Genomic DNA, 27,271 nt, shown 5'->3' on the forward strand with positions numbered 1-27,271 from the left:
CCAGTGCTGGAAGTTTTTCCCTCAGCAGTATCCGTAGAGGACCAGCTCTGGCACCCTCTGGAGTGGTGCCCACATGGCGCGGTATAAGGGACACCGCCGGCTCCCCCCAACCCTCAGTCCCTTCATGCCGGAAACTCCAACCTTAGGGAAGGAGGGGGGGTCGTGGAATGGACATGAGCAACACCTCTCGAAGAACACCAGCTACGGAACAGGTAACTCTCTTTTCTTCTTCGAGTGCTTACTCATGTCCATTCCAGATTAGGTGACTCCCAAGCAGAACCATGGCAAATGTTTTGTGGACAGAACCCCCGCCAAGCCGTAACAGGTCCTTATGCATGAGGTGATCCAACTGGAAATCCTCTGCGAGGACACCGGAAGTCCCTTCATCCCATCTGCTGTAGTGATGAAGAGCTGAGTTAATTTAATGAAAGGCTTGGTACATTCTAAGTAGAAAGCCAAGGCCTTCCGGATGTCCAGCACGTGGAGACACCTCTCTTCAGTGGTCTTGTGCGGTTTGGGACAGAATACCAGGAGGAAGATGTCCTGGTTCATATGGAAGGTGGAGACCACCTTTGGCAGGAAGACCGGGTAGGGCCGCAGCTGAACCTTGTCTTTGTAGAAGACCGAGTACGGTGGTTCTGAGGTCAAGGCTTTAAGTTCAGAGACCTGTCTCGCCAATGTCACTGCCACCAGGAATGCGACCTTCCATGACAGGTGGGAAAAGGAGCAGGAACCAGCGGCTCAAAGGGTGGGCCGGTGAGCCTAGAGAGGACCAAGTTAAAATCCCACTGCGGGACAGGAGCCCACTGCGGGAAGAGTCTCTCGAGCCCTCTCAAGAATCCGACCATCAAGTCATGGGAAAACACTGTCTGTCCTTGGATCGGCGGGTGAAAAGCGGAGATGGCTGTGAGATGCACTCTAATGGAAGAGTGTGCCAGGCCCTGGTTCCTCAAATGGAGCAGATAGTCCAGGACAGCCTGTATAGAGGAACACGAGGGAGAGATGCCCAGCCCGAGCAATTCAGATGCTTCCTGACCGGCTTCCTGGCACTGCATTATTTCTGGCCACCCAGCAAGTATGAATGATACATCCCCTCCATCTCCCAGCTCCAATCGCTGCAATGGCTTCGCCTCCCTCCAGATCAGGCGGTCCCAGGGGGAGCTGGGCCTTTGAGGGGTTCAGGTGCCATTTCCCCTGCCATGACAGAGCAGGTGACGGAAAGCCAGGCTGCTGGGGATACATGAGGCTGCAGGATGTGCAGGAGCTAGCCAAGAGCCAGAGCAGAGGTGACCAAAGGCCCTGGGGAGCCAGAGGAGATGCCTGCCCGGAAGTAGGCACCATAGGGGGTGGCCTAGTGGAGCAGGGTGGGCTTGGGGCTAGGGCAGGGCTGCTGCCCAGGTTGTGGAGCACCAGGGCTGGGGTCCATTGCAGAGAGAAGGCAGAGGTCCCTCCTGTGATGCCATCTGCAGAGGGGAGCCGTGATGGGCATCTTGCCTTTTACTGGACTCTCCTTTTGCCCCGGATTGGGGGGCAAATCACCAGCAATTCCCAAATCCTCTGTCCAGCCAGAGGAGACATGGAGGCAGCAGGTGTACCCTGCTACCAGCCCAGGTACGCCCATGGTGGGCCAGGCATTTCCACAGGGCTGCATTTCACCCCAGCTCCAGCCTCCTCTCCATGCCAGTGCAGCGTGAGCAATTGGAGGGGAGGCAAGAGTTGCAACGCAGGCACTGAATGTAACGTGCCCTCAGGCCACCTGTGCACCATTTGTTTGCCTGAGACAGATAATTAACTTCTTTAAGAGGGCTCAATTGAACCAGCTGAGCGTTAGCAGACAGAACAGATCCAGGGCACCCGGCCAGGAGGAAGGCCGATTTCGCTTTTCAGGGAGTTGAATGAGCTCCCGACTTTCCCAGCGGTCAGGGATAGAAGGTCCAGCCAGAAACATGGCCAGCCATGCGAGATACAGCGTGAGTGGCATGCTTGCAGCGCCTGGCTGGCTAGATAGACAGTGCAGGAGAGGGGAGGGAGAGCTGGGGTGGATCTAGCTATTCTCCGCTTTGCTAGTGCCAGGGGAATGGTTTGACTTCCTTCCCCTCCGAGCCAGCTGGAGCCCTCCTCCCCCATTCATCAGTATGGGAAGGACAAGGTGACTGCGATGGCTGATGAATCTCAAACCACCACCTCTCCCCCCAGTTGAAAACCTCTGGCCTAAAGGACCTGGAAGCAGGAGCTCTGCACAGCCCCAGGCTCTGTGACTCGACTCCAATCCGAGGGTGCTTAATCTTCATCCATTCAGCCCACAGCACCTGGGCTAGATTCCCCACCAGTGGTGCCTCTTCCTGCTTATGGCTTTGACGTTAGGAATGCCGGTCTTTCCTGGAAAACTCACCTGGGGATCCAGCGGGTCTCTTGCATCACAAGTACCAAGCAAAGGATTCTTAGCCCAGCTGCTTAAGAAAACGGTGTTAGCCCTTAGGTAACTTGAAGGCTCAATGTACTGTTCGGAGAAAAGGCCTTTCTGTTAAAGACCCGACCATTTTCCTTTGATTGCTCCCAATGCCCACTTCAAGGAGGCTTCAGGAAATAGATAAGGAGGATGAGGCATGATATGTATAAACAAACACACAAACCCACATTTAGGAGGGGGAAAAGAAAGCTTTTAGGCCTCATCTTTAAGAGAAAAGAAGCACAGAGATTTGCAGGTAGGGTTGCCGGGCATCCAGTTTTCGGCCGGAATGCCCAGTAGAAAAGGGACCCTGGTGGCTCCGGTCAGGTCCGCTCACCAGGCCATTAAAAGTCCAGTCAGCGGCGCGGGGTGGGGGGTGGGGGTATGCCCTGGTACGGCGTACCGGTAAGAGCCGGCGCGCCGTACCGGGACCGGCTTTCCCAGACGGCAATTTAAAGCCCTGGGGTACCGGCGGCAGGGCTGCAGTGGGGATTTAAAGGGCCCCGGAGCTCCAGCCTCTGCTACCACCCCAGCCCTTTAAATCCCCGCCGTCGCCCTGCTGCCGAAGCCCTGGGGTAGGGGCGGGGGGGCTCTGGCGGGGATTTAAAGGGCCGGGGCAGTAGCGGCGGCTGGAGCCCCGGAGACCTTTAAATCCCCGACAGAGCCCGGCCGCCACTACCCCAGGGCTTTAAGGCCCTGCCTCTTCCGGTTGAGGCCACGCCCCCTGCTCAGGACTCCGGTAAGTCCTCTAACTTACTTTCACCCCTGCCCACGCCCCAACCCAGAGCCCCCTCCCGCACCCAGACTCCCTCCCAGAGCCCACACCACTCAACCCCATGAAGCCCCAACCCTCTGCTCCAGCCCAGAGCCCCCGCCTGCACCCCAAACACCTCATCCCTGGCCCCACCCCAGAGCCCGCACCCCCAGCCAGAGCCCTCACACACCCCTCCTGCACCCCAACCCCCTACCCCAGCCTGGAGCCCTCTCCTGCACCCTTGACCCCTCATTTCTGGCCCCACCCAGAGCCTGCACCCCCAGCCCAGAGCCCATACCACCCCCGCATCCCAAACCCCTCATCCCCGGCCCCACCCTAGAGCCCACACCCCCAGCCGGAGCCCTCACCCCCCCTGCACCCCAACCTCCTGCCCCAGCCCGGTGAAAGTGAGTGAGGATGGGGGAGAGCGAGCAATGGAAGGAGGGGGGATGGAGCGAGCAAGGGGTGGGGCCTCAGAGAAGGGGCGGGGCAGGACTGGGGTGTTCGGTTTTAGTGCGCTTAGAAAGTTGGCAACCCTACTTGCTGGTCACTGTCCCACCTGCCTCACCAGCCCTCAACCCCTCGTCAGGGCTCAGAGCCACTGCCAGGTTTGGGCAGGAGCCCTTCCCCTTTGGAGGAACCCTTCTGGCCCCTCAGGTACATTTGAGCCCCAACTCCCAGCCCTCGGCTGCCTCTCCCTCCCTCCCCCGCATCCTGTTTTGACTCTGCAGCCTTTGGTTTGCTTTCCGTGCCCAGCACTGGCTGCTTGGCATAACAAGTTCACCAGCCAGCAATTGCTGTCAGGAGCAGCTCCAAGCCCCCAGCCCTCGCTAACCAGTGACCCTCCAGGCGCGTCCCAGCAGGTCGGCTAAGCCCATGGTTGGCACCCTGGGCTTCTGAAGAAAGGAGGGCTCCTAGCAGCTGGCCTGTGGGAAGGGAATCGCCTCCCCGGCAGAAATGTAAGGGCCAGCATCTGATTGGGAGCAATTAGCAGGAGAGTCATTTACTGTCCGCTGGGATTCTTCAGAGCAGCTGCTGCTGACCCAGGGCGAAGCCCTCCCACACCCACAGCTCCTGGACAGGCTGGGCCCTGGCCTGAGCGTATCCGGACACCAGCTGTACCAGCCAGTGCAGGGACACGCCCGCTCTCAGCATCTCCAAATCAGCCCATTACCTGGAGAGTAATATTTGCTGGTTGTGGGGAATGGGCCACATGGGATGGGCAGGTCCCAGTAGGATGGAGGCATGGCTGGGGTGCAGGCAGGGGGAGGCTCCGACCCACACATTAGCCAGTCTCTCTGAATCAGGGCTGGCCCTTCCCTTCTGGGAAGCAAAGCCTTCAGCCCCAGCCTGTGGTGCTAGGCTCCTTCCCGTGGCCATGGTCACCCCAGGAGGAGCTGGTGCCCAAAGCATGGTGCCTAGGTCTGGCTGGGGAGCACAGACTGTGACCCACCCCTGGCTCCATCGTTGGGCTTTGGTCCTGCACCCACATGTCCGTTAGAGGCGCTGTGTGAGCTGGGGCTAGAGTGGAAAGCTGCTTCGCTCCACCAAACACAGGGGGAACTTGGTGTTCTCTGGGGCTCAGTCTTGCGCAATGCGCTCACCCTTCCCCATTGGTCCACAAGTCCCTGCCCTGCGCCCCTCCCCGTGGGCTGGTCTGCTCTGGTTCATGCAGGTCCATGCCTGCTGGCCCATCACACAAGCCACCTGCTATATATGTCTGTATCTGGTGACCCCTGGCAGCAATAGCAACCTACCAGCAGTGGGGCTTCCTCCCCAAACCAGCAGCCAGGCCTGCTCTCTGCATGGTGTTCCCCTCGGTCCATGAATCCACAGACTCGGCGGATGGGTTTCTGCTCCCATGTGGCTGGGTCAGATCTGGGTTCCCTGGCCTGCAGAAGGGTGCTCCTCCATCTGTGATGGGGCAGAAACTTTCAACAGGTCCTCAGGGAGAGGTCTCCATCTTGCTGAGCCACCTCAGCCCTGTGTCTTCTTCTAAAACTCACCACGCGAGTTCATCAGACCCCAGCACGGGGACGTACCCAGCACGTAACTCAGAACTCTGAAGCCAGCTGTCAGTGGAAGGTTATAAAAACCTTACCTGGGCAAGGCAGCAGGGCTTTGCAGAGCATTTAAGTCCACTCAGGGGGCAGGTGTGGCAATCAAGGCCAGCCACAGGCAGGAGAGGGAACGCTTACTCCTGGCAAGTTGGCCTCACTTGGCTTGTGCAGGAAATCCAGCAGCAGAGTCACTTGGGCAGCAAGATGGTAGAAAGTGCTTGTGGGTGGGCTTCACAAATCATTGGGAGTTAGGTGCCTAAATACCTTTGTCAATTGCACCCTGTCTGTCTATAGCACCTTCCACCCAAGAATCTCCAAAGTACTTCACAAACGTCTCTCAAATATGCTGCCCGAGCATTGTTCTCACTGTGCAGGGACCTGCTCCAAGTGCTTCCGTGAAGCCCATCAACAAAGCAAGGGATTTCTTCCTCTTCTTTGCAGCCACGAAGAAATGTCTGCAACCATGTGTCATCCTCAATGTCTCCTGCCAACCGGTACAAGAGAACCTCAGAGTTACGAACACCTCGGGAATGGGTTGTTTGTAACTCTGAACAAGACACGATGGCTGTTCTTTCATAAGGTTACAGCTCAACATTGACTGAACACAGCTTTGAAACTTTACTATGCAGAAGAAAAATGCTGCTTTCCCTTGATTTGTAGTAGTTTATTTAACACAGCACTGTACTGTAAAAAGGACAGGAGGACTTGTGGCACCTTAGAGACGAACAAATTTATTAGAGCATAAGCTTTCGGTCTCTGCTGCTGCCTGATTGTGTACTTGCGGTTCCAAATGAGGTGCGTGGTTGACTGGTCAGTTTGTAACTCTGGTGTTTGTAACTCTGAGGTTCTACTGTATTTGAATTTAGCCATATAGCACGGCCAGGTCTCAGTCTGTCCAGGAAAGGAGAGATCCAAACACCCTGGATGAAATCCTGGCCCTCTTGAAGTCATGGTCAAAGCTCCCACTTTAGTGGGGCCAAGAGTTCACTCTGTCAGTGGTTGGTGCACAGGCTGGCTCTGCGTTCCCATCAGCCCTTTGCTACGTTCTCACAGCCAGTGACGCAAGCTGGCAGCAGGCAGAGGATCACCCAGTTCAACAGCAAGAGACCACAATGAGCAAATGGTGGGGGAGGGAACTTATTTGGCCTGGCTTCACCTTTGTCGTGCAGGAACCTGGTAACCAGAGAACTACAAATCTCGTTGTCTTGGGGGAAGGAGCTGAACAGCCCTGTTCGGGACAAGACAGGTTCTGTGGGAACGGACCAGGACATGCATGAACACAGTTATATCTTCCACAGGACTGGATACACCGAGGGTTGTTACTACAAACGGAGCTCACAGCAGTTAATCCGAGATGCACCCACAGCCCTGACCTTGCTAGTCAAGACCTCCCCCTTTCCTCTAGCAGCTCTGCCAATGCACCTTGATCCTGAGCTTCTGCATTCTCTGCTATTCCAGTCACAGGCCGCCCACACAGACAGCTCCTCAACGCTGACCCGTACCCTGGAAGAGAAGGGGAGGGCTTCTCTGAGTCCTGGTCCGAAGCACCAGCTGCTATTCTAGTCTTGAGGGCTTGCCGGGCAGCTCTGCTGCGTTGGTTGGGGCGGGGTGAAGATGACCACCCCAGGAAAGTCCATCCCCAACCCTTCCATCTCTGTCCTCAGACCGTGTTTGAATCCAGCTGTCCAGAAACTAAAGGCCAAGGGAATTCCCATTACACAGTGGTTAGCTCCGATCTCTGGCCCGCTGAGTTTCTGCCCAGCTCTGCAGAGTTTTTCTTAAAGGCTTTCAGTTGGGTCTCCCCCCTGTACTGTTTGCGTGCTGAAGAGGAAGCCAAAAGCAGCGTGCTTTGATCAAGGTGTGGCTAGTCGTGGGTCCCTCCGATAGTATAAATAGACACTGTGGTGACAGGTGCTTCAGAAATGCAGCTAGAAGGAGAGATTAAAATCAAAGTGTGACACCAGGGAAGAGAGCAACGCTGGCAAATGGCCTGAAGGGACAGACCGGTCAGCGCTAGCCTGTTGGTCCACGTACTGGGGGCTGTTCTACGCTCCATCCGTCTCGCTCCACCTCAGGGTCAAAGGCACTTAAGAGCTGCAATGAGGCTGGTGACGCACCTGCCATCAGGGCCTTGCGGAGCTCGGCTGCTAGCCTCCCATGGGCAGAAACTATTCCTGGTCTTGAAGCTCCTTTGGCAGAAAGCGAAGGCTGACCCCACTCAGGCTGACCCCACTCAGGAGACCTTTGGTCACAGTCAGCGTGGGGTAGCACTGAGCAAGCCTTTCGCAGCCATTGGTGACCGTCGGGAGACCTAGGACCCCACCAAGCAACTTAAAACAATGCAGCAGCATCCCTCTAATTGGGGTGTGTGTGACAGATCAGTTATCAAAGCATCTCACTCACAGTCCTTGGTAAAGAACCAGCAGGCGTCTCTCTCTGGTGGCTTGTCCCACCCATGTCAAATGCATTCTGACTAGGGCTGTCAAGCAATTAAAAAAATTAATCGTGATTAATCGCACGGTTAAACAATAATAGCATATCATTTATTTAAATAATTGTGGATGTTTTCTACATTTTCAAAGATATTGATTTCAATTACAACACAGAATACACAGTGTACAGTGCTCACTTTCTATTTATTTTTATGACAAATATTTGCACTGTAAAAAACAAAACAAATCGTATATTTCAATTCACCTCATGCAAGTACTGTAGGGCAATCGCTTTATCATGAAAGTTGAACTTACAAATGTAGAGTTATGTACAAAAAATAACTGCATTCAAAAATAAAACAATGTAAAACTTTAGAACCTACAAGACCACTCAGTCCTACTTCAGCCAATCACTCAGACAAACAAGTTTGGTTACAATTTGCAGGAGATAATGCTGCCCTCTTCTTATTTACAATGTCACCTGAAAGTGAGAAGAGGTGTTCACATGACACTGTTGTAGTCCGTGTAGCAAGATATTTATGTGCCAGATGCGCTAAAGATTCATATGTCCCTTCATGCTTTAACCACCATTCCAGAATATATGCGTCCATGCTGATGACGGGTTCTGCTCGATAACAATCGAAAGCAGTGCAGACAGACACATGTTCATTTTCATTATCTGAGTCAGATGCCACCAGCAGAAGGTTGGTTTTCTTTTTTCTATATTCTTATTTGGGTTCTGTAGTTTCCGCATTGGAGTGTTGCTTTTTAAAGACATCTGAAAGCCTGCTCCACATCTCGTCCCTTCAGATTTTGGACAGCACTTCAGATTCTTAAACCTGGGGTCGAGTGCTGTAACTATCCTTAGAAATCTCACATTGGTACCTTCTTTGTGTTTTGTCAAATCTGCAGTGAAAGTGTTCTTAAAACAAACGTGATGGGTCATCACCCGAGATTGCTGTAACATGAAATATATGGCAGAATGCAGGTAAAACAGAGCAGGGGACATACAATTCTCCCCCAAGGAGTTCAGTCACAAATTTAATGATCGCGTTATTTTTTTAATGAGCATTATCAGCATGGAAGCATGTCCTCTGGAATGCTGGCCGAAGCACAAAGGGGCATATGAAGGTTTAGCATATCTGGCACATAAATACCTTGCAATGCTGGCTACAAAAGTGCCCTGCGAATGCCTGTTCTCACTTTCAGGTGACATTGTAAATAAGAAGCTCACAGCATTATCTCCTGTAAATGTAAACAAACTTGTTTGTCTTAGCGATTGGCTGAACAAGAAGTAGGACTGAGTGGACTTGTGGGCGCTAAGGTTTTACATTGTTTTGTTTTTGAGTGCAGTTATGTAACCAAAAAAATCTGCATTTGTAAGTTACACTTTCACGATAAAGAGATTGCACTACAATACGTGTACAAGGTGAATTGAAATATACTATTTCTTTTATCATTTTTACAGCGCAAATATTTGTAATAAAAATAATATAAAGTGAGCACTGTACACTTTGTATTCTGTGTTGTAATTGAAATCAATATATTTGAAAATGTAGAAAAACCATCCAAAAATATTTACTAAATTTCTATTGGTATTCTAGTGTTTAACAGTGCGATTAATCGTGATTCATTTTTTTAATCGCAGTTAATTTTTTTGAGCTAATCGCGTGAGTTAACTGTGATTAACCAACAGCCCTGATTCTGACCCGAGTCCATGTGGGTTGGAAGCAGGATGTGGTATTGTTGATTTCATCTATATTCTTGCCATCTCCAGAAAGACTTGTGAGCACCGCCCTCCAGGATGTGTCACTTACTGGCCTAACAAGAATCTTTGATGATAATGCTCAGTTGAGAGACTTCCTGGCAGCTGGTCCAGTGGCTGCAGAACCAAAGTTAGGAAAGGGGTGACCATCCCAGACTGAACAAGACTAGTCTGGGTGGGAGAAGCATAGGACTGGGTGTTATGATCTTTGCTCTCTACCAATCACCACCACAGAAGTGCCATGTGATCAATTTCTCTTGCTGGAAAATGGGCCCATGCATGGGGGTGGGTTGTGAGGCTCCATCAGTTAACATTTCTCTAAACTCCTGCCAGCTGTTCCCGCCCCAGAGTGCCCGCCCTACTGCTACAATTGCTTGGATTCAGACCAAGGTGAGTCACATCTGCAAGAGCAGATCCTGCCAGAGGCGAGAAGGGAGACAAGCCTAGCTGATCTACTTGGATCTGGGTCAGCGTTCCACCCCGAAGTTCTGAAAGTGTCTGGCACATTTGCACCCATCCCCTGAGCAGCTAAGATCTTGAGGGGAGACACTGGTATACAAAGGTGCCTAAAGATGCAGCTAGGGACCTAGCGGGGTTTACGAAAGCACCTAAACAGGTTAGGCAGATAGGTATTTAGGTGCCCCATGCCCACTGATTTCAAGGCACCTGAGGATCTGGATCGTAACTCCTGTTGAGACTGTCTGGCTACAGTTCTCTGTGCTGCCCTGGTCTCAGCGCCTGATTGGATTAGGATTGTGCTCACCTTGCGGCTACTCCCAAACCAGACTCAAACATCAGGGGGTGTCAGATGCAGCTGCTGGTGATCGTTCCATCACCGTGCACATCATGCTGTGCTCTAGAGACCATGTGGCCTTTTCTTGGTGGATTACAGCATACTGGTATTTGACACACAAAACCCTGTCTGCTCTGAGGCTTGCAGAGGCTCGACACCTCCTTCCCCCCCCCCCCCCCATTGGGCTCAAGTGTGAGCCTCATGCTTAGGTCTGTATGGCTCAGGAAAGAGTCATTGAATCCTACTTGCTGCCAGACCTCGCATTGGACGTACTGAAAGGCTCGGCTCTTGGCTTGGGTTTTTGCAGCTGGGTGAGAGGAGGAGTTTGGTTGGACACTTTTTTTTTTTTTATTGGTCACTGAAAAATATTTGTTAAAAAAACCCAACACCTTGCTGTAAGTGCCCCCACAAGGCTCCCTAGTGGGCACTGTTTCCAGCAGAATACACAAATGGGGGTTTACCCTCACTGATCGTTGTAGTACAGAGTACTAGGAAAGAAAGTGCCCTTGTGAGCTATTTTCCATGGTACCACAAGAGGGCAGCAGTAACACACAACACAAAAAGAGGGGGCTTTCAGTCCTTGCAAGGACACTGTTAATTGTCTTTTTCATGCCAAGGCCGGACTGAAGGCAGAAGCAGCACGGGGTGTGCAGTTCAACGAGAATGCACCAGAACACGGGGCCTGCCAACACACGCACTTTCCTGAGAAGCCTGGCTCGCAGCAGGCATGCCACACTGGACTGGAAAGGGGTGAAGAAGATTCCAGGCTGAAGCCTTTTTGAGCTCAGAAAGGGGGGCCCTGATAATGTGATAGAACCTCCCCCCAGCCTGGCATGACAGCCGCCTCTCTGACTAGGAGGAGTTTAAGCCCAGGCTCGTGCTTAGTGGCCATTTACTGATGGACAGCCCTCCCCATCGCATCAACCCTCCAGGACAACTGGCCTGCTTGTGAGCAGTCACAGACAGCTGTGATTCCAAAGCTGAAGATCCCCGTAAGGCAGGGATCTAGCTTCCGCCCAAAGCTAGCAAATGACCCAGCACCAAAATTCCTAATGACGCCAGTGGGACCTTTCCCTTTAACTAGGATGCTCCTAGGCTAAACCAGCCAGCCAGTTTTGCAGTATGAGTTGAAGGTCAAACTCAGCCTTTAGTGCAGAGGGAGTAGGCGATCTGACTCCCCGAGAAGCGCTGCCCCTGGAACGCGGGTAGGCTTGAGGTAGTGTGGTATGCAGCGGGCTTGGACCACCACCGCCTCTAGGTAGCTAAAGCAGAGGTTTCAATCGTGCGGCTCACAACCGTCCCCTTCCCATAATGCTAAGTAGGAGGTGTCCTGGCTAGATGGACAAGGGGAAGAGGATGAGAACCCCTGGGCTATAAGCTTGTCTCCAGGGCTGTCAATGAAGCATCATTCACCAGCATTCCACTCACCTAGAAACCATGCCCTGCACGCTGCCAGTGCAATTACATTACTCTGGTACCCTGAGGCCCCAGCCGAGATTGGGGCCCCATCGTGTTGGGTGCCACCTACTTGCCCCAATGAGCTTCACCAGGATGGGCAGGAAAACGGGGGCACAGGGCAGTACAGTGGCGTAATCACTGCCTCCGGCAGGTGACAAAACATCACCTTGGTTAAGATGGATAAGCTGAAGGCCTTTTGGAATACATCCTGGGCCAGCTCCTCCTCGGCGATTGCACCGCCCAGTACGCTGTATTAGGAGCAGTGCAGGTGTAGAGGGCGCCAGGCTTGCTGTGCCCTGTGCTGCTGGAGCCTAGTCTAATCAGCCTCTATTTCACACCTAATGAAACACACCTCAGTTACAGAGAAACAAAGTCAAAACCTCAGGCCTACCTCCCCACCCCCTTGTCTTGCTGCATTTCCAACATGGGCATCGCAGAACCCTCGACCACAGGGACAGCTCACATTCAAGAGCATGCTAGCACCTGATGCCAGTGGGACGCTACCTAAAAGCTGCCATCATAGCAACAGGTTGGAACAGGTGCAATTCTCCAAGGAGGTAATCACAAATGAAGACCGGTTCAACAGGAGCAAGCATAGGCTCAAGTGTGTGAAAATTAATATCCCAGGTATTACAGGCCCCCACAAACTGAGAGGCTTTTTTAAAAATCATGCATTCCTTTTTTATTAATCTGAAAAACGCTCCCTGCTACTAGGTTGTAGCTTTTCTTGTTGACAAGAAGCCGCCTCTGCAGCGTGTCACTGGCTAACTCTGCCTGAACTGCCAGTTGGAGGCATAGTGGTAAACATCAGAATGTAGCTCCATGTAAACACTGAAATGGGCTAAAACTGTTTACCAGGACAGTCGAGAGCAGCCCTGTGCTGTAACTTTACCTGGCGTATGTAGGTTATTTTGGGTTTGAAAAGCAGTTTGAAAATAGGAGGCTATGCTATAAAGCTGGGTAATTTACATGCGACTTACCTGGCGCATTCGGACTGTGCTGGCTTTGGGGCATGTGCGCCTGAACTTTGACCCGGCCCCCGGCCGCGAGCCCGCTTGACACAGGGTTTACATTTCATGGGTTAAAGTGACTCTCCTTCCAGTTTGCCAACTGCTTCCAAATGGAGATTCTCACCCCCAACCACACACATAGCCCCACCTCTCCTCTCCCGGTCGCCCACTGTATGATTCTCGGGACTTGTCTACCCGGTGATTTAGTGTACAGCAAGCCAAAGTGTGAATCTACAGCGCAGCAGCATGTGGGCCATGTGGACCCAACTACCGCACTCTGGAAGTTTCATAGTGTGCTTTGACGTACTAGTGTTTCAAACAGTCGTGGGCCCCACCTAAGAGATTGCCTAGTTGGGGCATGATGCTGGGAATGCTCTGCCCCATATATCCATTAGGCGCAGACACATTAGGAGGAAGCTGCTGCTGGGGATAATGCACTTTCTTCTCCCAGATCAACAATCCAGCATCAATTCAGGCACTGAAATGATGCATTTCCCTTATTCCCTATCATTTTCTTTTGAATCAGTCCCCATTCACAGGACGGTTTGATCTCACAATCCTCCTAGTTAAGTTCATCAATGTCCACTAATCATAAAATTGTCAGTGATGTCTGAGAGCAGAAACTGAAGGCACGGTCTGTGCAAGATTTAAGTTTACTAAGGGAATGAAGATTGCTAATGATAAGAAATGTAACAGGAGCTGTGAATGAGTTTGTGTGTGTTTGGAAAAGCCCTTTGCAGCAGAAGCGCCCTGTGAGACAGTAGATAGGCCCACACTGAGGAAGAAGGCCCCAGACAGGAACAGTGTGTGGGGCTAGCCCTGCCCCTATCAATCATGTATGGTAGAGAAGAGGTCTTTAAAAAGAAGGAAATGGCTGCAGTCAGCTATGGGGAAGATCACCCTGGGTAGTAAATGGGTGGAGTGATTCCTTAAGCCACAGGCGGAGCTCCCAGCCAGAAGATCTCCACCCAGACTCTACAGGGAGTGCAGCAGACTCCCAGGGTAAGCCCCACAGAGAAAGCCCCATTCAACCACCCAGCCAGAAGGACTCCTTGAAAACAGCTACACAGACAGCCCTGAAGTATGAAAGTACTGTTGGCCTCTTTCCCTTTCAGTTGGCTCTGGGAAGTTATTCTTGGGTGTGCTGGGACATTTAACTTCCTTTGGATCCCCATCAAAAGAGACTTAAGAAGGCCCACAAGGGCAGGGTCCCCCTTGCAAGAAATAAAAAAAGTGAGGCCTGTGTATGAGCCACCTAGTGGAAATAACTGGCTGTGGCCAGGGTCTCCTGTGGCCTGGGAGAAAAGCTTAAGGTCACTCTCTTACACTTGATGTTAGCCACTGTAGCCCAAACAGAGCCCCGAATACAGCATTTTAGTCTCTAGTAAACTCAAGAAAGAGACATCTTTAGTGATCATAGCTAATGCCTCTCTTCCTGGAGTTTGTGAACACGGTGGACTATGTTAAGTGCTAGTCTATTCAGTATAACTCCCATTTTCCAGAGGGTTTTGGACATACCCAGTGGAGTCTGGATAAACTAACGTCTGTGCATTGCTACCCAGGGAAATGAGTAAGCTTAGGTTAACCACTGGTTGAATGAACAGAGACAATCCTAGTGTGGAGGGGGGAATCTGAAGGAAGACCTGGTCATCAGCTATAGTTTTCACCTTATTTGGAGGAAGCCTTGAGGATCGAAGAGTCCAGAGAGAATTTAGTATGGCAGTGCTGACGAGACCTTTGTTCTGCTGCCGTTGGCTTGCTGGCAATGGGCTTTTACACTGCAGTCTGTCACTTGCTCACATTTTTAAAATAAGAGGGGAAAAATACAGCTGAAAGCGTTTCCATTCTTTGGACGGTACGAATGTTTTAATTCAGAAATTTGCTTTAATTACATTATGTAATATCAGACTATTTTACAAGTTTAGGATATGAGAATGTATAGACCACTACACAGAAATCCAGAGAAAGCATAAAAACTAAACATGGGAAAGGAAAAAGTTAACTTAATCCAAAACAAAGTGCCGAGAGAAGGTGCAAGTGGAAATGAGTGATTACTTACCAAGATCCAGAGAAGTACAAAGGATGAAACTAACATAATTTACAGTATTGGTTCTGCACAACCATTTTTTGCCCATTTTTACAGAGTCTTTATTTCCCCCCATCACTGAGCTGATGGTTGCGTCTCTCAGGGTTGGGTTTGGTCGTAGGGGAAAACCAAATAACTGATGGGCAAACGTCACAACCCCCGGTGAGCTGGTCCCCAGGCTCACACCTACAGGAAGTGTCTTCCACTGGATAGGCAAGGGGTTCTGCACCAAGAACTGTACGGAGGAAAACTAAAAACAGCCCCCAAAAGCCCCCTTATCTCAAACGTAGAAAAGTCTCACTCTGGAAGTGCTTACAAGGAGGTCATCATCGAAGAACTTGGTTTCTATAATAACGTTACCACTGTGGAGGGAAATTGAAAGGAAAGCAAGGAGATATTAGACAAAAGCAATTACAGAATACTACAGCTAACACTGCTCTTGCTGGCTTGAGCTAACTCCCTGTCCCCACAATACCCGCTGCCTTTTATTTAAGAATATTTATTGCACGCATTGAATAATGCAAACGGTAGCAGCACTGTAACCCGACGCCATCAGCAATGGACTAGAAGGGAGGGCTGTTCTTTACAAAGTGCTATCAGCCTTATTTTCCACAGACAATGAGACTTGCCCATTGCATTCCTATAGGGAGCTGCTCCCCCATGTCAAGATGAACCGTTTCTGTTCACTGGGTTGAATGGCACACTGGCTGTGTCACAGGGCAGAGCAGGGAGGGGATGTATATGATACCCATGAATGGTTAACTTCTGCACAATGTTTTTGAAGCCATAGGTAAAGTTGTAGCGTGGCTGGTCACCTTGTATTACTCATTCTCTACTGGGAGACATGAAAAGCAGCACCACACTTCCTACGCTGTTATTCCTCTCCATGTCCCCATATGCCCTCTAGCAGTCGATGTGATTCTCCCAAGAAATGCTTAAAAGCAAGTGTCTTGTCTGAACCGCAGTGGAAAGATCTAGTGTCCCACATGGAATATAGACTTTGGGTATGACTGCACACTCTGCTGGTCCAAGTTGGTTTTATGTGTTCTGTATACTAAAGCAGAAGCATAGTATACTAATGCTGGGTGTGCTGCAGAGTGAGAGATGCTGCTACTCATCAGCGTATCCAATGCAGCGAGGCGGTGGTGGTCGGCAAGAGCTGGGATGCAGCTGCTCTGCCAGCCCCACTGGCAGGAGGAGGTGATAGTCTACTCACCCCACCCCAGAGAGGGCTGGGTTGTTTTCAGACCTGACCTGACACTTGAAGTTGGGTCCAGCTGGGTTTGGCTCAGGTTTCAAGGCTCTAATTTTAGGAAGCCTTTGGAGAGTGGAATGGAGAACTGAGAGGCCTAGTAAGATTGGTGAATCTGGAACCTACAGAGAACTGGGGGGGTGGAAAATGCTCGTGTACCCTTGCCACCATCAGTAGGGCTCAGTCCTGAAAACTTTCTGCTTCCTGAGGTGGGGAGAATTGTGTCTCATCCAGTGAGCTTTTGTCTTTATTCTGGATTTTGCAGTCTGGCTTCCCCGGTGCTCACTGGGAGCTGGGTTTGCTTGCAGTGCCCACAAAAAGGGCTCCCAGGTAGCACTGCTCTAACCACTTCACTTATTGTTCCCTCTTCATAGTCTTTCCTCTTTCTCAAAAGTGCTGTCAAAGACTTTTGTGACATCAAAGATGGCGGCTGCAACCAAAGCTCCCTCACTGTATGTCTAGTTTCCATCAGGGCAGGGAGGGAGCAAAGGGAAGTTTGACAAGAAGGATCTTCTAGGAGCACACCAATCTTGGTGTGACCAGGTTCCCGCTATCTGCCTAAACTCCTCCTGTCTCTGCTGGTGACAGACAGAGAGAAATGTTTTGCCAGCACATATCTAGCCTGGGGACAGCTCCTATAGGGATGCTGGCCTTTTTTAGGGATTACTGCTTGCCAAGGGTCTGCCTCTAGGCTTCTCTTCCATCAAACCTCCCATTCAAAGTGACGCCCTGGTACTCACTAGCCTGATCTAAGTCCATAAATTGCTGATTTCCTCTGACATCAACGTGTAAGGAGTCAATTAGAGGGCTTTTATTTTGTTCACATGCTATTTTGCATAACTACGCTATTTTATATCCAAAAGAGGGTAACATATTTGAAGCCTGGCAAAAGAGTATAGTGTTAAACGAGCACCAGAAGCCAACTTCAGGTCACAGAGGTCCCCTGCGTGACACCACCTGAATAAGGTCTGCAGGGATCTCAGAGCAAGAGCCAGTCAGTAACAGCTGGCTTTATGGGAATGCACTGAGTAGCTGCTTAGCCTGGATGTTGAGGGCATTAGAACAGAATTTTTAAAACTCCTTCATAGTCACCTTTAAAGGCAGGTCCAGTATTTAACATAGAATCAATTCCAGTTTCTCAAAAGTCTTAGCAGCTCTATTAAAGCAAATTAGACCTATGGGAAGGAGGGAAATGGGGAAGTCCCTCAAGAGCTGGCAGTATGGAACGTGACAAAGTCAATATCAACTCCCCTCCCTCTTTCACATTTTGAACAATCCTCCAATTTTACTCTTCTGCACCCATGGAAATGCCAAGACCTGCTTCCCCCTTCCCTGTTCCTCCCCCAACCCCCTGCCCCCGAGTGCTCAGATTCTCTAACCCTAAGCAACTCACGTTAAAACATTAGCTGGCATCATCTGTGATTCTGGTGCTGCCTCTATCAAGGACTGCCAAGTGTTTGTGGAGTTAGGGATCACAAAGCCAAATTCAAAGAACCATTCTGTGAAGTGAAAAAGAGATCCAAAAGCTTTTTATGAAAACCACATTGGTCCTATTGCTCTTTACCTGACTGCACACCCAACTCCTAAAGCGGTCAGTAACTGACACACCTTATGCTCTGTCAGCAGGTTGTATGTAAACTCAGAAGAAGGGAAATGCTATGTAAAAACTAGGATTGTACAACTCAACCCGCACTAAACACCCTCCCTGCCTCCACTATGCCCTTGAGGAACAGATCGGAAGAGCAATGGCACAGTCATGCCACTTTTCTTGTGATTAACTCAGCAGAAATTGGGCCAAGTTAGATTTCATTGTTTCTAACCAATCTTTAGAGTGTTCTAAATCCTCCCCCTCTTCAAAAAACTTCCCCGTGTAAGAAAGCTCAAGGTAGGGGCCTAATGAATAAAACAAGGCAGCGAGGTTCTGAACTCTTATACCCCCTAGATTAAGTGTAATATTACAACAAGGCATTCTAGATCATGCTGTCACAGGTACAAGTCATGCTTGCGTAAGCGTTAATACGCTTCTGAAATGGTCTCTTTAATGCTCTGGCCCATTAGGTCCGACTAACACTCCACCTCCACGTTACTCTTAAAAATTAAAAAAATGGTCAGCCCATCTCATTACCCACAATCCCAGCATTTTACAAAGTTTCAGTTCACCACATTCTAGTACAGACTGTGTCCAGAGAATGGAGCGATACCTTCTAGACACTGCCCTTTGAAATAAACTTTCTGTTCCAGTCGGAATTTTTCCATTTGTTCTGCTGAGGAGAAGTTTAGCTCCCGAGACACGGCTTTGCATTTCAGAATTTTCTTAGGAACTCGAGCTGTGGAAGTAAATCAGACAACCATTACTCTGACGAATAATAAAACAAACCCTGCGCTATTCTGGCATGCTCTGAAATGCTAACCCAATGCAGAGGCTCTGAGCACAGTTCAGGCCAAAAAAGCAACTAAAAATGTGAGTTCCATTTTACAGAAGTGAACACTAAGGCACAGATAGCTTTAACCTAATCCCTTGCCCAGAATCTCAAAGCAAGACTGTGGCACAGCCAGAAAAATACCCAGGTCTCTTGACTCCTCATTCCTGGTAATGTACTACTGAAGCCCTGTTACCTCAGGCTAAAATGTGACCTGCAACATTACAAATTACTTAAGAAAATGTGCTAAACATGGCAAATAGGCAGAGGGATACTCTGCCCATTAAATAGTACCCTTTCCTCCTTCGGCTCCCCTTTTCAGGCTTTGTGTCATGATCAAACCCCAAACTCCCATTTCCCAACCCAGCAGGTGCAATTCGGGTGATTTCACATGGACCCTGGGAGCCATTCTGTAAGTGCACAGGAAGTGTCTGGTTCACAAAATACCTATCCCAATAAGGGCAATACAACTGTACATTTTTAGAGACAAAATGGATTTGGCATGCTCATGTGGCTGGGCTCTCATGGTGGGTATGACACCACCAGCAAATGGAAAACTGTAGCTGATTTTGTAAGATCTTTAGGGGAAGAGGAGGTAGTCTGGGAGCATCAGTTATTGTGCTGAAATGTCCCAGTAACAAGGATAAAAGGGCATATTCAGTACACTAACACGCTACCAAGCCCTTCACTCTTAAGTGGTGTGATTATATATCCTTACAGTGTACTAGAAAGTGTTTTCATGTAAATTTCTATTTTATGAGCAGAACTGCTCCTAAACAGAAAGCCTATCAAAATGTCCATGAGCAGACAGCAAGTTGCTGTTTAATAACAGGAAAAGCCCATCAAACCCCAGGTAAATCCATCTAATGAGCGATAGCTTAATGGACTGGGACTTTGATATGATGCTGATCTAGAGAGCTACAGGGGACCATGATGTAAGCTACCACTTTGTCCCAGGGAGGAGCACCGATCCCATGATTTAAAAAACAGAACCACAATGGAGCTGCTTGAAGTTTTACCCCCCTAATCCACTAATAGTTTTAAGCTATTTTCACCGCATAACACCAACATCCACCTCTGTTCCTTGCAAGTACAGACTGCAGCCTATTGTGAATATGGCCTGCCCATTTAATGATATAGTACTTCATTAAATCATTGTGCATTGTATTTATTTGGGCCTTAAGACATAGGGTGTTTTTCTGTTAATGACTGTAAATGTCTTAAAATTACTCAATAGTCTGTATTTTGCACAGCTGACCTTTGGAATCTTTTGCTATATATCTGACTCTATGGTCATCATGACCAGGCTGTGACTTGCTGTGAAGTGCCAAGACAAAATAATAGCTGTAATGATATTAGTACTATACACTTCTGACGCAGGATAGTCTGAAAGACATCGGAGACTCTGTTTTAATTAAGTCCCAGTTTACCTGTGAAGTAGGCAAATATTATTGCGGTTTTATACAGCAGGGAAATCTAAGGTGCAGAAAGGCAATAGGACTTGCCCAAGTGATAGAGCGGGGAATAGAACTCATGAGTCCCAATCTTCTCTTCTATCCACAAGAAAAAACACTCCACCCTGTAGTCTACAGAAGGTACATAGAGCCAGGGAAGCGTAACAGTCTGTCTATATACAATGAAGGAAGAAGACTCAAAAGCTACCAGTGCCTCTAGGGAGAAGTTGTAAGAGGAAGTCAGAGAACAATGGGAACAAATGCCTCAGGGTTTACATTTTCTGCTTCCTGCAGCCCAGTGTCTTACTTCTCCCTGGGCTGCTATTAGCTACTCTCCTCTCTTTCGTGCTCCTTTCTTGCCTTCACACCCAATATTACACAGTGGCTAAAAAGCGGGCAAAGCAGCACTACCCCATAGTTTAAGCAACAAAGCACCAGGCTGCAGAATTACCTTGTTTTATTTAAAGCTGTGTTTCAATTATTTTACTACAGTTGTATTTAAAATTGCTGGAAACTTTCCCTTCACAGCAGGCATCTGAATAAACCCTGTTCTACAGAGTTCTGATGTATTGTTAAATATTTCCTTGGTTTCAGAACCAGACCCGTATATGTTCAGTTGTGTTTGTAATAATGGCATTTCCAGTTTTTTCCTAGGTGTGCAATCCTAGCAGAGTATGTCAGTAGGTATGTTAACAGGACTGCAGCTATTTGCTGCTAAAAAGCACTGGAGTGAGACCAGGAGAGACTTGTCAGGCCCAAGTGGATGAGCTCAGAAGAGGCCAGATTAATGTTTTAACACAGTGCTTCTCTTATCTAACTCTGCATTTCAATTCAGACTCTCAACATTCCCATTACAGCATCAGGCCTCTCTTGAGCAGAGACTGTCATGCCCCACTGTGCACTGTTTGTGTGAAGTGGAAGAGTGTCCATGAGGGACCTGATTAGGAGTAGCACGTCCATTTCATTTGTGACCCAAACTAGCTTTGAAACCAAATCTCTGTAGCTGAAAGACAAGAAGTTATCCTGTGTCCTCCCCAGCCCTGAACTGTATTAAACAGCTCCAATTCCCATCCTCTCTACCCTGACAGCATTACTACTTAAAAAAAAACAAAAACAAAAAAAACCCCACTTTACAAAGGAATAATGTAAGAGTTGGATCCTGCTGCCACTCTCTGGTGCCATGTACCTGCTGCCCTTGCATGGTAGGAGATTTTATAATTCACAGAAAGATGAATGCCCTCGTATCCCCAAGCAGGATTCGGCCCTTGTCGTTTAAGCAAAAATTCATAAGTAACACTGACATAAACGGATGACCAAGGTCACGCCACTCTTCAAGGTCATGCCACTCTTCATAGACCATTTGCATGGTGCTCACATTATCAGAAAAGCCTTTTGAGTGAATTCGCTGAGGCCATGCTGTTCTATGCATAGCCAGTGTGACAAACAGTCTATATTGCGGTAAGCTTGCTTTCAATTACTATCCCTTTCCGACATGTTTCCACACTAGCATGGGATATTAGATATCAAAGCAGAGTAATGGACAATGGAATACTTTGCTAGGCCTCTAGGTACAGATACCAAAGGCAGAAAGGGAAGAGAAGCCACAGACAGAAGTGGAGAGCACAGAAGGGTCCCATTTACCATTTCAGCACTAAATTCTCCCAATGCTTTGCAGAAAGTAATAGGACTGGTCAAGCTGGCAGAGGGCCAACAGTGTGCACATTTCCCCATGTAGCTCTCCCACTGTGCCTCAACTGTGATCAATACAACTACTAGCCCAGTCCTAGTCACACTATGTGATAAGGCTTTCCCCCCCCACAAAGGATTAAGAGGAAAAGTTTGACAATCAGGTGTGCAGAAGTAAATTAACCCACTGAGCTCCTTGTATTCAGTCTTAACATCTCTCCTTTGTCTGCAGCTGACCCACCTGCTCCTTGTGCTGTAGAATCAAAGTCCAAGCAAACGGTCTATCCTTCAAAAGCAGTGCCATGCTGACTGCAGTCATGCCCTGTAGATACTGTATTACCCAACCCAACAGTGAGGCCACACTTTACCTTCATGCTCCACCCCAGGTACAGACAGATCTTCTGTTCCTTGCCAGAGGATTTTCCCCGTCTCTGCATCCCGAAGGTTCATCCAATTTCTGATTGGAGGTGATTAAGGAAACGAACTGTGCTTTTAGACGCTGTGCCCATTAGTCTTTGCCTAGCACTGAAACAGGCTACTCAGAATTAAGCAGGAGTTATACTAAAACCTTAGTTTGACACGCCATGTATTTGGACCTACAGCACCAACGAGGGGAGATGTCCTGCTCATGGTTTAAGAACAAACCAACATTAGACCAGAGTCAACGCAACAAGCGAAGGGCATCCACTCTAAGTTTTTCCTTAAAACTGACGCTCTTGGGCCTTGTGCACTATATTCTACTGGATCAGGTAAACATCACTGTATTGCAGGGAAGCAAGCAGCAGCATTAGCTTCTATAGCAGATAATTCTATAATACGATTCCTCATCACCATTCCCCCAGCTCTCAAGAGGAATGGGGAAAGGAGAAACATAAGAGAAACACACCCCGTGTGTCACTAGAGAAAGAATGTTGGATCAATTTTCCTGATCTGCACAGTGTGGTAAAGAACTTTGTTCTGACATTTTTGGCACACGTAACTCTCATATTAACTGGAATTCTCTAAGAACAGCACACCCCTGGTGGAGTTTCCCCAAGGCACAAGAGCTAAACACACCAGTAAGAGGGAGTAGGGAGTAAGTTTGTAAGTGTTATGTACCAGACTTCTAATGGTATGGATTGATGTAATACTCATGGAAGTTATATAGGAGTGTGGAATACAGACACTTTCAAAGGCACAAATAGCAATTAGCCTAAGTGTTATTTGTGCTGTTGAAAAGCTTTCCCATTGTCAATGCTGTGCACACACCCATACTCTGGAATTGGGAATCTGCAAAACTATTTTGGATCGTCAATATTGTATATCCTGATGAATAGAGTTATAGCTTTCAAAAAGGCTGAAGCAGACTTGCCATACTCCCAAAACCACACTCCCTGCTTCCACAGCTGATCATAGGGGCACTCATGAAGTCACCAGCATTTACATGCTGAAGTATTGGAGCATAGCAGGACCTCTGCCCTTTAGAAGATAGCTGCAGTGTGAACCTATGGAAAAACAGCAGAAAATGCCATTAAGACTTTTGCAGCATCCTCTCTAGGTACTGGTTAATTTGTCAGTGTCCACTATGTGCTTGGCACTTTCCAGGCATTCAAGAAGGGACATCCCCTGTCATGCAAAGCGTGCATTCTAAGACAGCGGTTTGAGGGAAGAATAATAATTAATCAGGTTATTTATACAAGTCAAAGCTATTCACTGAAGCAGCACAGCAGAGGTGGGTCTTTAGGAGTGAGCCAGAGGAGGCCTTGTGGATGAACTCAGAGGTTATGCTAGGTACAAAGGGCTGCCTGGAGGAAGGTGATTTTGCGAGAAGCTGACAAACAGGCAGATGAGGGTGGGAAAAACTGGAGGAGAGTTGGGCTGGGGGGCAACATGAAGCTTGACATGGGAGGATAAGCAGAATTATATGCATGTGTTTATTTTAGTTTCTAATGTACTTAATCTCTGGGCAGACTCACAAAACTCTTAATCTCTCTATTGCTCAGTGACAGTACTGGAAGTACTCAAGGTGTTTCTGGAGCCCGGGGAAGAAAACACATGCTTTAGCAGCTTTTATTTTACTTAGTTATGTATGTTTGTTTGAAAATTGTGTATGTGGAGGAGGGAGGAAATTGAGTTAAGATTTCTAACAATTTTTAAATATAAAATTTCCAACAGACAACCATAAACAGGGCTAGAAATGAGATATTTGCTTAGATAGCTGTGTGCAATCCAGACACCTATAAACCAGAGGATCACCATGAATGACACCATACTCCTCTATTTTAAGGTACTTCTATGACCCAATTACCACAGTATCTGAGCATCTCACAAGCTTTAACATAGTTATCTTTACAACGCACTCGTGAGGTAGGGAGGTGCAGATTTTAAAAGGTATTTAGCCGTTGCTCCACTCAGCATTGCAAAGCCTACGTGACTTAGGAGCCTAATTTTATTTTCAAAACAGAGTTACGCACTTGAAAGAAAATTCTGAGTGGAACAACTATAGCCTCATAACTCGATTACTGGCGTGAACACAACAGATGGATGAATGTGACATTATTACTTTAAGCACAGGGCTATGGGACTCTACTGACCTTCTATTTTTGGTCAGTAAAAATACTGTGTAGGCATAAAGGACAGAAATTGACAGTCTAAAAAAGATTTCTCTCTAGTTGAAATCCAAAGTAACTGGTCATTTAAATTATGCCTGCATATTGGACACTGCAATTTATTTTGACGTTAAAGGTGTTAGACTTCCAGGCAGTCTCCTTGTCAAATTTCATTCTATATTGATGTTCCAGTGTAATGATAAAGCCATGTGTGACTGTCTCCTCTGTGCTTTGTATTCTGTCAACCTAAAGATCAATTAGAAGTAAAAAGCTTAACACTAGATCCCGGCTGTCCTGAGTTTGTAGGTCAGCAATTCATGCAATAATTCCTGGCAGATACCTTGTATTTCAACAATCTAGGCTTGAATTGCAGTACCAAATGAATGTGGCTACAGAACTCCTAGCCATGATGGATTTATGTGTAAACTCAGCACAAGCTCTTGTACACGTCTATGAATGAAAAAATAAATTTAAAAATCAACCTGGCCATAGTTACGAATGCAAAACAGGGTTTAAAAAAACCCATAAACAAACGAATGGCACCAACTACCCTTTATACACTCAAGCATACTTTAACAGACCACTAGCCACTACACTAGCCATTTTAGAAAGTTTTCCCCCCCAAGAAGCTAAGCATTATGAAAAAGGAAAAATAATCTATCCCCACATACATACAAAAGATCATCTTGAACTGGACAAAGTCCCTCACATTCAGATTTTTAATTAAAATTTTGTATTTTTCTTCAACAATCACCAGAGAAATGGGAAAACTATTTCCTAACTCTAAATTTTAGTTCATTTACAGAGATTACTATATTGGGCTAAAAGGCACTGGTTAGGGAATACCTAGCAAAGCAGCAGCTACATTGATGACCTAGTTAGGAGCTTATTGTACTATTTCTGTCATCTTGCATGGAAAGCTTGGTACGAGGACATGCCCCATGGTGAAGAAAATGGAGGCCTTGAACCAAACCCACATGTGCTGTTATCTCCTAATGTGTTTAATTGGTTTAAGATTCTTTCATCCCAGCAGGAGAGATATTGTTACTAAAAATAAAAACCCTCCATCTTCTGAACAGCAGTGGGGACCTGCAGGCAGGATCAGGAGGGCATTTGATGTATCATTAAGCAGAAAAAGCACATTAATATGGGTTTAACACAATCATTCTTCTTGAAGAAAGCCTGTCTCAGAAGTTTGAGAAGGAAACTTGAAGGTGCAAGTTAAAGAGAAGATACAGCCCAGTGAATTATGGCCTCATGAAGATTAGACAACAAGGAGTAACAATAGTGTTATCTGTAATCTGGCTTCTACATGCAACATCAAAAAGCATAATATCCCTTACCAACACAGAGTTTTCATGCTTCTGTTATTTCCTATAGGATTTAAGACCCAATATGTCAAATCACCTTCAATCCTGGAGGCAGGGAACGATTAGGCAGAACAGCAGAAGGGAGAACTGTTGATCTATTTATATGCCACCACCTGACCAGGTCAGCAAAGTCTTATATAAAAGCTGGAATTTAACTTGCTTTATATACACTTGACAAATTAGCTTCCTCACACACATACTTTGCTCAGCCTGATAAAGAGAAATAAGACGTTCATTTCCAAACGCAAGTTACATTGTCTTGAACATCTCTGATCTATGTAGAGGAATGTTTCTTTTTATTTTTGTATCTGCCAAAGACAATTTTTTTTCACAAAGTCAGGATGTACTGATTCCTATTTAGACTTGGCATGACAAAAGGCTGCTAATTACGGATGGCATTGAAGGAGGAGGCATTCAGGAGGAATGATTCCTTTATAGTAGGATATGGCAAAAGAAACTATGCCTATCTACGTTGCTATTGTTTGTACTCTATGATATTTTCCTCCAGTGCACCTCAAACTCTATTTTGACTACCTCAAAGGCTGTGGCAGCCAAACTGCTGTCATGTCTTCCATGAATACCTAGATCTTTTAGTTTCAGCTTATGCCATCTTGACTGTTCTTCACCCTCTAGGAATTTTTGTACCCTTCTTTATCTTTCATAATGAAAGAACCTAGTTTTTGTAACCATTTTTTGCATACAGTCTTTCATCCTCTTCCCCAGCTTCTCGTTATCAATACGATACAGCATGCAAAAAGCTGTGCACAACACATCTGGTGTGATCAGGGTGTCAACAAGTATGCAGGAATGAGTATCCTCGAGAATAACTGATGAAATAGAGTGTGACGCCAAAAAGCTTCTACATTAGATTTGTGTAAGCAAACCCTTCCCCAAAGACAAGCTTGTGTTCTAAACCACCCGACTCGATTTTATAATGTTGCCTACAGTGGGAAAGTATAAACAACCAGGTATTCATGGCATGGATCAGCATATTAGATTAGAGGACAACCGTTCAGTTGAGTAGTAAATAAGAATGTTTAGTAGCCTATTTATATCAGATATAGATTTACCAGGTAGAACATTTTTATATTAGATTTTTCCTTTACAGCATTTGATTTTTAAGTAGGTAGCCCTTTGGGGCTTAGAAACACAGGAGATGGTCAGAAGGCTATTGGATTAAAGATTAGTGCACCCAAATGGCCTGTGGCTTCCCCTCCATTCCAGTCACTCACCCTGTAACCTCTCCAATGCACCTGCTGTTACAGCCCCTAGGCCGCAGTTCAGCAAAGTACTTAAGGTACGTCCTACACTGCAACAGGAGATGTGACTGCAGCATGTCTAGATATACCCAAAGTATTTTTGATCTAACTAGCCTGAATAACAACAGCAGTGAAGCCACAGCAGCATGGGTGTACAAGCCCGTCCAGGACCCTGGTTATGTATCCTAGTGGCTAGCCCACGCTGGTGCTGCCATGGCTTTGCTGTTATTGCTGTTTGAGCTAGCCAAATTAAAGCCAATTCGGGCATCTCCACACATGCTGTGGTTACACCTCCAACTGCACTGCAGACATACCCTTAAGCTGTATCACGGCCGTAAAGTCCACTCTGCTTGTACATAAAAACACTGATGTCTTGAAGGTTTTATAAGCAGTAGCTATAGGCTCTGGCAGTGTGCGTATGGAACATGACCTTCT

General features: G+C 47.6%; 1 protein-coding gene across 1 annotated transcript in view; it reads right to left on the bottom strand.

The window, feature by feature from the left end:
- Positions 1-14,565: 14,565 nt before the first annotated feature.
- The window catches only part of PDE6D (phosphodiesterase 6D), a 47,254-nt gene continuing 34,548 nt past the window's right edge, over positions 14,566-27,271 (bottom strand). The window contains exons 2-5 of the mRNA XM_077826722.1: positions 21,988-22,076; positions 18,261-18,386; positions 17,453-17,558; positions 14,566-15,169 (exon numbers count right to left, since the gene is read on the bottom strand). Coding sequence (XP_077682848.1) covers positions 15,088-15,169; positions 17,453-17,558; positions 18,261-18,386; positions 21,988-22,076 — 403 coding nt within the window. The 3' untranslated portion in view covers positions 14,566-15,087. The remainder of the gene's footprint in view (positions 15,170-17,452; positions 17,559-18,260; positions 18,387-21,987; positions 22,077-27,271) is intronic.

This window comes from Eretmochelys imbricata, chromosome 9, assembly GCF_965152235.1.
Source record: "Eretmochelys imbricata isolate rEreImb1 chromosome 9, rEreImb1.hap1, whole genome shotgun sequence".
Classification (NCBI taxonomy): Eukaryota; Metazoa; Chordata; order Testudines; family Cheloniidae; genus Eretmochelys; species Eretmochelys imbricata.